The sequence below is a fragment of the Nestor notabilis genome, unplaced genomic scaffold (assembly GCF_000696875.1).
Source record: "Nestor notabilis isolate BGI_N333 unplaced genomic scaffold, ASM69687v1 scaffold6422, whole genome shotgun sequence".
NCBI classification, from domain to species: domain Eukaryota; kingdom Metazoa; phylum Chordata; class Aves; order Psittaciformes; family Psittacidae; genus Nestor; species Nestor notabilis.
Window position 1 is genome coordinate 28562 of NW_009917806.1, and position 10944 is coordinate 39505.

A 10944-nucleotide genomic window follows, 5' to 3' on the forward strand; every position below is an offset into this window, starting at 1 on the left:
CAGTTGAGAAGTAACAATACCGCGGCTGCATGCAAATATCAAAATAAAAGTGTGTACTTCCAGGTGCATTTCTGCAGTAAGCAGAGAGAAGAAAGAGTGACTAACCTTTACTTAACAAAGGAGAAAGGAATGCATCTTGCATGTGTGGTCCATGGGATGAAACAGTGTCAATCTCTCTCTGAGAGGAGCCAATAGTGCCAAGCCAGCTGCGACTCCGAGGTGTGTTTGGAACCCCTGTGTCCGTTTCCATGTTTACGAAGGTGTCTACAGACTGAGATTTTAGCAGCTGCTCCCCCACAGCTAAAAAAAGAACCCAGCAAAGAAATGTCATGAAATCATCAAAAAGGAAATTTGGGAAGCTCTCTCCAGGTAGTTCAGGAAGCTAAAACTTGTACATAAGTCAATATTCAATTAGTTTTCTGAGGGGTGACCAAAAGCAAGAGAATGCAGCAAGCAGTTATTTTAAGAATTTCTGATGAGCTTTTCTATTCAGCAGTGGCATAAAAGAAATACCAGCTGATAAAGCATTATCATCAATAGGACTAAATAATGGAGCTGTTACTACCACAAAAAGGAAGACTTGGCAGCTAGTATCAAGCCCTAAGAAGATAAACTGGTGAACTGAGAGATTAATAATACAAAGGAGGTTTACAGCAACTCCTGAAAATTCTCACCCTTTAACATAAAGCAAATTTCAAATGTCAGAAACATTACTTTTTTTAAAGAAGCTAATCTAAACCTCATCTAAAGACTATATAGGAATGTTGATATAAAAAGAACAATATCCATGTTCAACTCAGTATCTGCACAAGTGATACCCAGTTCAGTGCACCTAAGAAAGCAAGAAACCAAAATAGTGATCAGACTACACAAAAGATGCTGCCTGTGCTAAACTTAATCCCTTCAAAAAACACACCGTGTGTGAGAAAACTGTGCAGGTGGCAAGCCTCAGCCTGTTCTTTGCTTGGCTTAGGAAGTGAGGAAGGGAAGATTCAGACTGATGGGTGTAGGACTGCGGGAGGGAAACCTAGTCCAAATCAACTCAGATTACGGCACCTGTCTTGTACTTTCCATTCTTGAAAGGTGAATTAATGGATGAAGCTGGTATGACTGGCAACGGCCAGAGGAAATCCTTGTGGAGCTTTTTCAAAGCAAACACAAAATCCTCCACACGCGCTGCTCTGGCTCGCTCCTTGCACAGCCAGCCAATCAGCTCAAAGCCTAACTGCGCAGCAAAGCAACCGAGGTCTTTCAGCTTGATTTCTTCTAGCAGACGCCGAGCATGCCGCCAGAGCATCATGTCAATATACATGTTCTCAGCACAGTCACTGTCTTTACTCCACCTGTAGACAGAGCAGAGAGCAGGGACATTAAGACTAATAAAACAGAGTTGTGACTGTTGGTCACAATCACAGTACATCAAGTGACCAGAGTAACAGTGGGAGCTTTCTATATACCAACAAAAGCAGTTTTCACCACTCCTTGCTATGCACGCTCTTTGAAAGATCCCACTGCTTCAACAGTTAAGTGAAATAAGGGAAGGAAGTTACAACAGCAGCAGTGTCCCTAGAGTATTAAACTACTAGCAGCGCAGAAAAAGAGTAAAGAAGGAGTGAAAAAAGGTAGATGCCATTGCAAAGTAACTTCTGAGAAACAAGTTTAGAGAACAAGTCAAGTGCTAGTCTAGAACCCTCCCTTATCAAAACTTTTAAGACAGTATTCGCTAGGGAAAATTATTAAATAAATACATTTCAATTTGTACTAAGATAGTTTTGAAGGTCTTACATGAGGGGAAAAAAGCCAAACCCAAGATAATAACGAATCCCAGCTAAGAACTGCTTCTGAAAATTAATACCAATCAATATGAATTCTGTATACAACAGTTTGAAAGGGATTCACCCCAAGGTGTAAAAGGTTCTATTTACGGCTTGGCAACACACTGCTAGATCAACATATGCACGCTATCACAATGCAGTGTATACTATGATGGTGCAGTACTGTGAGCTCTTCAAGATTTATCTTTCAGCAAAACAGACTCTTCAAATATAAAGCATGCAGTCTTACTAGCTACTTAAATTACTACATGTTCATCCAGTGCATTCCGAGGCTTTTAGTCAGCAGTATCTGAGTGTGCATGTGTATATATACGTACAAATACACACACGCACACACACACACATAATGGCATGCGTGAGAATATATTCCCCCAAGAACTCCCGAGAGAGACACAGACATTGCAAGAGTTGGGAAAAGACAAATGCAGAAGGATGTCGGGGGAAGACTATGACAAATCTGTCATATAATGTACTTCTATAGCTCAAATTAGTAAGAGAGTACAGTAGCTAACAAAGTGGGGAAGAAGAGGACATTACCACCAATTACCTTTTTCCAGATGGGCCAGAGGGCATACTCAGTGTTTTTGTCAAATTAAATTTGCTATGGATATTCTCTGCAGACTGGGACAAACTAATGCTGCGATGTCTGAAGAACTCGAAGCCACTACTTGAACTAGGTTCCTAAAACCAAGAAAAACCAAATATGGAGTCAAACGAGCAAGCATGCTATATGACACAAGATGAATCAAACAAGGCTTGATACCCAGTATTTACTATTCTCATCACAAACCTGAGTAGTTGGTGTTGCTGGAGGTGTCTCTGTTTCCCCAGAGCCAATGGCTTTAAGAAATCTGATCATATGACGACAAAGATCCCACTTTCCCTGCTCTAAGGCAGTATTAAATAGGAGAGTAGCATGTTGTCGGCTAACTGCTGGAACTTCCATATTCTGCAAGTAACAAAGCATAATTCAGTCATTTGCTTTTTGCCATCATGCAACAGAAGTCCTATTAAGTCAAGCCACACCATGTCACTTTCAAGTATACCAGAGATTAGAAGCAGCAAATTTCATGCTATTATTTTCCTTTTTATGATAGTAAACTAACTACTTACATTGCATGAGACCCACCCCTCCCTTTCATAACTGGACAATCTCAACAAAAAATTGTTAAAAATCCAACATGCACAACTTTATTATGACAAGCTTTCAAATATTGTAACATTGGTAAATATCACCTCTTTTGCAATGTATGAGGTACCTGTAGAATAATAAGATAAGAGGCAGCTGTGTCCAAGTCCTGGGCCATTAAGCACTCTTCAAATAAGTCTTTCGGGTTCCCAACAGCAGCAAAAAGGTAATTCCACAGGGCATATTCTGTCTTCCTAGCACAATGAACAACTGTCTGCAGGAATAGGGGGAACTCTGTAATGAACTTCGCCACAGTGGGAAGCAGAGGGTCGGGAATGGGTTCCCGCGAGGTAGCTTCTTCTTCCAGCACTTCATGAAGCATCAGTTCTAGTACATGAGGGAAGTATGGTAATGTGGCACAGGAGTGGGCCAAAAGCAAGGCTTGTTCACCGAGGTTCCTAACCAAGAGCTGGCGTAAAATGTGATGGAGGTAGATCTGAGAGGTCCTCTCAACAATGGAGAAAGGAAAGAGAACCTCTAAGTGTTCTCTAGCACTGGTTTGAGTGTATAAACAGTCATAGAGCACAGTGTCATTAACAGCACCAAGAACCAAGGCATCTTCAAACAAAACAGCCAGTGGGTATATGTTGATGTGGAAAGGCAGCATGATCCGTCTTGACAGGAAGGAATGCGGCTTTCGATGATCTCTGGGAAATAGGGGAAGCCAGACTTTCATACCTGCCCCACCACAGCTGAGCCACAGAGCCTCCAGTAAGTGGCGTTTCTGCTTGTTGATCCTGGAAGTAGTCCACACATTTTCAACAGACTGGGCTAGGACAACTGGAGCACAAAAAGGCAGCTATTCGGGGGGTGAGGGGGGGAAAAACCAAACAGAAACCTCAGAATTCATTATTCCTCTATTTTTATTTTTATTCCTTTTAAAATCATCTTACTAAGGAACTCTTTTTTTTCTAGGTAAGAACTGCTCTCTTCCAACATGTTATTCTTTGTTACTCTTCATACAAAGAAGAAACAAATGGACTTATCCCTAACTGCACCCTAGCACCTAGGAAAACACCACTTACACTTGCATTAACTCAAAAGGCAATTCTTTCACTTTTTTAAAGCTCCTTACACTTAGCCAGGAAGCTAGAGGAATGAGAATAAGGGAGGAAAATAAAAACCTACTCTCTGCTTCTTCAGTTTGCTCAAGAGTCCAATCTAGAACTGACGAAAGTCCTACAAACACCAAGTTCGCTAGTGTTTAAGCTGCAGACAACTCTTCATGCAAACTTCTCAGGATTCATTCTCACGAAGTATATCTTTAATGAAAATTGTTGTTCTTCAGCAAAGAAAATTTCAAAAATTCAGTCACTGATTTCTATTATTGTTGGGTTGAGGAATTTTGTAAACACACTCTGCAAAAAAATTTTAACGTTCCATAGAGAACAACGTTAGATAGATTGGAGATTTTCTGTCATTACTGCATATCAAATTTTGCATGGGACCTTTGTGCTTAAAACTCCTATCTTTCATTGCAATACAAATAGTAAATACTACAGTTGGACATGCATACAATTAAGTACTCACATTTCACATTCTTAGAGAAAAAAATGAATCACAGGAGTAGTGATTAACTTCCAGCTAGTAATTCAGCCTGTAAAGGTAACCTCTACCTTGCATTATAGACCCCTCGTCTTCATGTCTGGAGCACTCCCTCCCACAACTTCTCTATTGACTGACATCTCTGAAGCCATATGCAGTATTCCATAAATATTTACTCACATGTTTCCTTTGATTAGGATTATTCTCCTTATCTCGTATCTGGGGTCCAGATCGATCCCTCTGCAACATGATGAGTTGTCCTGCTAAGTTCAGCATAATGCTTTCAGCCTCACAAGCCTGAAGATGAAAAAGTATTATGCAACTTAAGCTTTTCGAATGCATCATTTCACACATAATCACGACAAAAACCTGGAATAAACAGTAAATTAACTGTACTGCCATACAGACAAGACTACACCAAATTCAGCGCAGAAGGACTCAGAAAAATCAAGTAGGACTAATTATCTACAGATTAATTTATGTAGTTCTTGTGCAATAGAGTAAATAATGGAAGGTTTACTGTTCACTAGACTCATTGAATGTGTTTATTAGAAATGGACTTTTTCTAACTATGTATCTTGGCATGGGCAAGCCATCAGTATTTTAAGAAAAATAAAGCTCTGTATTCTTATCAGTATCACCACTATGATTGCCAGTATCTGACTCCAAAGACTAACACTGGTACAAAAGCCAAAAAGAATTGAGCCAAAAAGAGTGTAACCACACGTGCACAGCATCTAGAACTTTCAAGAAAGAAAAGTATTCTTTTTAAAGATTTATCTGACAGTTGTTTCATGTTAATTTTAAACCAAGTCACTGGAGCTAATACCATAGGGTATTATGAAGTTTAGTTTTAAAACACCTGGGTAGAGGGCCTGTATGGTAACTGTGCAGCACCAGGGGTTAAGACCACTAACAGGTAACAACACTGCAGATTGACACACTTGGCTAAGTCAGACACATTGCTTTGTCTACAGTGCAGTGTCATTCATTGTTAAAATTAATACTTCTCTTTGACCAAGAGGACTGACAAAGTTCGAAGATCTAGGCTCTTAGAAATAAAACGGGTAATATTTTTTTCAGTCTGAAGCTAAGTTTAAAATGATACTAGTTCAGCTGCTTTTTCTCAAAATTAGGAAACAGTATAGGGTAGGTAGTTCAGGAATAAGAACACTCTCTCACTGCAAGATGGACCAGAAAACCACAAGCATGTTGCCTTTTATGCACTTGCCTAAGATCCTATATAAGTTTCAGAAAACATACCCAGCACTGTGGGATACTAAATGAGAATGAACTCAAGGAAGGAAGCACAAAACTTCAAATTTTACATCTGTGCCATTGCTTCCCTATCTGCCAGTGTCTTTCATATGTGGAGAAAAATATGCACCTTCAAATGTCTACAGGTCTGCCCCACAGACAGTGCAACTTCCTAACTATCATAAGGTAGCTGCTCAGATTAAAAAATGCACATCATACTGCAGCTACTTAAATAGTCTCGCTTAATTTGTGATTTCACTGGTCTGAATAACTTTTGGAGTTTGGACAGGGCTTCACTTCATACCTTAGTCATTGTTCAGCTGTTGGCCTGTCTCCCGAGGTAACTAGTGGGAGAGATTTTCTTACTTAATTTTACTGTAGCAAGAAATTGACTAGAAGTAACCTTACAGGGTCATAAGTGTTTTCTTTTTTTTCTCTCCTTTCCTCTGTTTATTCTTGAGTAATGGACCCTCTGATGCAATAAAGTCACATCCGAATGCCATGGATTATTCTGGTGTTCAACTTTTGATACATAATAGAGATACATAGCCTTGACACAGCTAAACTGAGTTTGTTTTACAAGATTTGAACCCAAACTTTACAAGATGATAAAATAAGATACGAAATAGAAGTAAGAGTTTGGGGTTTATTTCTACACACCCCTACCCTCAATTCACACATAAAATATCTGTATAACAAGCATCAGAAAAAACATGTTCTGCATTGTACCACATAAAAGAATCACTGATCTGAGATTCATTTATCAGCCAGGTAACCTTTGAGGATTAAGCTAATAATTCCAGGCACCGATTCTTTTAATTTTGAGCATTGTTACCTGCTGAGGCATCTTCAAGGTTATGCCAGTCTCTGTCCTCACTGATGTCAATGTAACAGATACTACAAGAAAAGGATGAGGAATATACCGAGACATAGACACTTCTTGAAGAACTTGGATACTGGCAGTGGGGTTAAGACTGAAAAGAAAGATCACTACGCTTAGCAATTTTAACATAAAATTAATATCTTGAAGTAAATCTAATGAAAATAAGCAACTTAATCTCAGTAAACAGTTTACTCTGCAGACCAAAATCACAGAATCATAGAATGGTTTGGGCTGGAAAGGACCTTAAGCTCATCTAGTTCCAACCCCCCTGCCATGGGCAGGGACACCTCCCAGTTGATCATGTCACCCAAGGTTCTGTCCAACCTGGCCTTGAACATTGCCAGGGATGGAGCAATGACCTTCCTTGAACCAGGAATCCCACAAGCTCACGTATCTACTGTACATAAAGTTACCAAATAAACCTAAACTGGGCTACTTTATCTTGATAGTTCTGGGGAATATAGCTGTAAGTGAAAAGAAGACACCTTCAGATATTTCAGAGTAAGACTATTCACCCTTCAATAAGACAATTTCAGGAGGAGGATTTTCTCGGAGTTTTCTTTGAAAAGCATTGAAAATATTTTACTCCGAAGTGGATCACAGTTTGCTTTCTGCTAAAAGAAAAGGTCCCTTCTTTCCGAAACCAAGATCCCATAACTGTAAGAAAAATAACCTGCTTTGGCACTTCAAAAAAATAACCTGGGAATTTCCTCCTTTAGTTCTCTAATCTTAACTGTCTGAAAGTATCTAGCTCTTACATTGCTGCTACTTTTGCCCCAAAATAGCTCCCCACAACCACATCACAGACTGAACTTTTCCTCTCTTTATCTTTGCTGCTCCACCACCACCCTCACCCGTTCTCACTTCTAATGTTATAAACATTTTTAATTAAAGATATTCAAATATGTGGGTGCCTTTTAGGACTTTTTTTCTCCTATTTACGTTCAGTTTTCAAGTTCCTATCAGCTAGGACATATTTGTACAGACAGCTGGAAACATGCGTATCTGTCACTACCTCCAAAGCTAATGTGTGTATCTGTAGGCATGCAAGTGACAACACTCATGAACTATCGCTTGTGCACACAGGTAACACTTAACCCTCTGTATTTTAAAAATCTGACTCCACAAGTCATCAAACAACTTTATATTATAAGAATTTAGTCACAACAGATTTACCAGTATATCACTTGTATCAGTAATTTTAAAGCATTTTAATACTGACACTCACCCTTCAGGCCTTCTCTCAATACTGTAAAGGCAAATGGAACAATCTGCTCTGAATAATATTACCATGTCCCGGAAGACACTCAGTAGTAACGTGTCTGCTTGCACTTTGGTGATGTGCGCAAATGCATTGTCAAGATTGGATGTTCGCAGGTAGATTCTCAGCTACAAGAACAAGAAGTAGTTTGAATACAGGTTCTGTTTACCCACAGACTAATAAATAATTCCACATTCAATTACTTTTGTTTTGTAGAATGGGTGTCAGGATTTCTAGCAAGACACATTATAGGGTTTTTATTTCATCAAATGTTTTGTCAATTGCATTATATTATTGCATCCAAAGTGGCTAAAGAACAGTAGAGCCAAAACTGAAGTAATGAACAACAATCATAAGGAAGGAGTTTTATTCATTAGTTTTAAAAAGCAAGGAGTAAGTAAAGCTCTTCTGCCCATCTAATTTCAAATCTTACAGAAGTGTTGCAGAAAACTGTAACTGTAACTGCAACAGAAAACGGTTGCAGAAAACCTTGAAACAGGTTTTATGCTAACATGCAAAAACGTCACAAAGCTTTCAGAACAATGAGTAGATTCACGGTAGTCAGCAGAAAATTATTTACATATTAATGAATAATTTCTGAACATGACCAAAAGCCACCTATGTGTCAACATTTCACATTTATAATACTACTACAGAACACATCAGATATCCTAAACATGATTATTTTACTTTGAAGAAAAATACTAACCTCTTCCTGATGATCATTTAAATTGTAACATGCAAGAACAATGAAATCATTCCACCATGCTAAGCCACCTGTTACCATCATATTTTGCTCCTGAAAAGAAAAAAGCAAGCAAATTACATCTATATATATATTTTTATATACTTATAGACACAGATGTACATTCCACGGCTTATTTCTGCAAGCCATACATGAACTATAAGCTTTACTGATAATGGCAAGGCAATCTATGTATATGAAGTTTTGTTGTTTGAGAAAAACAAAGTACAGAAGAATAATATGTGAAGGACAAACATTATCTTACAAAACAAAGCTCCCCAGTTCCTTATGCTACTGGCATCCCTGAACTCTCTCAAATTAGCTTTCTGCTCCTGTCCAGAATTTAAAAGCTTGGTATCCAAAGCTATGTCTCACACAAACACTCAGGTAAGACACATCGGAGTGGCTGCCTATACGCTCTCAGATTTAGAAACTTTTCTAGTAATCAGACTCATTACTGTGCCAAAGCCACAACATAAGTGTATCTGGCATTTTATGAAAGACACATGCAAAACCAGCATCCCTAATCCCAAGTGTGTCTACAGGCTGCTTATGTGAAAAAATTTATTTTTGAATTTTCTCCAAGAGTCACATTACAACAAAACCAACCCGAATAAAGCACCAGAATCACTGACCTGCGTAATGTTTCCAAACAGCTTCCATTTTTTGGTGAGTAAAGAGTAATGTGCAAAACCAAACTTGCCAACAACAGCTACATTCTGTCCAAGCTTGTCAATCGCTGAAAACTGTAGAAAGAGAAAAAAATCTAGAGCCTCATGATGGAACTTATTTAAATTATATATCCTATCCAAGTACATCACTACAAGGCAATATAATGTCAGAGTCAAAACCTGTAAAGTGTGTGCTTGTTTTCTATTTTACTGCCCAAGACATATTCTTCTTTATGTAATTTAAAATAACGATTTCATCTTCCAACATTCATCCAATCCTAAGTGACAGTTATAAGAACCCAATATTTTAAAGAACCAAGAACGTATTCTTAAAATAACTTACCCTTATAGGCCAGTTGCTCTCTAGATACGTACTATGAATCTAAATAAATCAAAAAGAAAACAAAAGAGAAAATGAAAGCCTCATAATTATACCATTAAAAGCATTAAGCATATATATATACACCGTAAGCAACATTAAAAGAGTGATGACTTATAATTTTTCTAAAGGAACCTGTAAAATGTCCATGTTCTGCCAGAACACTGGCTTCAATGTTTTTAATGTTGGGATTTCTTTTTTAAATACAATTACTTCCCTCCTGCCCTTGGTCTGATACAAGGCAGACCAGTGTTCTCATTACCCAGTCACTGACTGTTCTCATGGGTATGCTGCTCCCCAAAGTAATTCCAATTGTGTTAGTTTTACTCCTACACAGAATGAGGATTTCCCTCTCCTAAGCCAGTTTCAGCTACCTGGCCAGCTGAAGAGGAAATTCAAAAATATCTAGAACCTGACATACATGCCTAGAATCAAATTCTATTTAATAATACTGATTCATTTACCATGTAAAAAACAAAATCTTGGGAGCGTTTAGAATCTTCTGTTTAGAAGAATATGTGCCAATTCAAACATGGAGCATACACCAGAATTACAGATTAAATGTTATTTAATTTTTCCTCTGTATTACTGAGAACATAAAATCTGTCCCATTACTGCCCTTGGAAATATCATCTTCTCTGCAAGCTTGATATTGTGAAGTTTTAACTACATGTTTAAACAGATGCCACCTAAGACTGCTTGAATATATAGCCTAAGTCTGTATTCATCAGTTGAATATTCTTAAAGCAATCTGCATAAACAGCAGAACAAATCCCTAAAGGACTTCTTGCATATTGCACTTATTCTCCCTTTCAAAGCACAGGAAAGTAATTTAACTACTTCCTGAAGTTAAAAAGACATTTAGAATTTATTTCTTTTTATTATTGGCTAGTATACAAACTCCATGCCACAAGGCTGAGATGGCTGACATTCCTTTAACATTTGCCATTAACAAAAAGCTGTATCAGGAGAAACGCGAGAGCAAAGACAATGACCTCATAGTAAAGGAAACTGGCGACAGAGAGTGATGAGATCAGCTGCAAATTCTGGTCCTATAAACTGTCACAGAGAGCACATATGGGCAACCAGCAACAATTACCTGTACAACATGCCAATGCCTGTGTCCTAGTAAAGTGCTTAAACCCTGAGAATCTAAACTGCCATCTGAAAATGGGCCTC

General features: G+C 38.3%; 1 protein-coding gene across 1 annotated transcript in view; it reads right to left on the reverse strand.

Annotated features, from left to right (window-relative positions):
* The window catches only part of RIC1 (RAB6A GEF complex partner 1), a gene marked incomplete at its 5' end in the record, with an annotated part of 15000 nt that overhangs the window by 3913 nt on the left and 143 nt on the right, over window positions 1-10944 (reverse strand). The window contains 12 exons of the mRNA XM_010009411.1: window positions 106-300; window positions 1057-1343; window positions 2383-2516; window positions 2626-2784; window positions 3095-3823; window positions 4750-4866; window positions 6662-6800; window positions 7938-8098; window positions 8680-8769; window positions 9351-9461; window positions 9730-9768; window positions 10865-10944. Of these exons, the coding sequence (XP_010007713.1) occupies window positions 106-300; window positions 1057-1343; window positions 2383-2516; window positions 2626-2784; window positions 3095-3823; window positions 4750-4866; window positions 6662-6800; window positions 7938-8098; window positions 8680-8769; window positions 9351-9461; window positions 9730-9768; window positions 10865-10944 (2241 nt within the window). The remainder of the gene's footprint in view (window positions 1-105; window positions 301-1056; window positions 1344-2382; window positions 2517-2625; window positions 2785-3094; window positions 3824-4749; window positions 4867-6661; window positions 6801-7937; window positions 8099-8679; window positions 8770-9350; window positions 9462-9729; window positions 9769-10864) is intronic.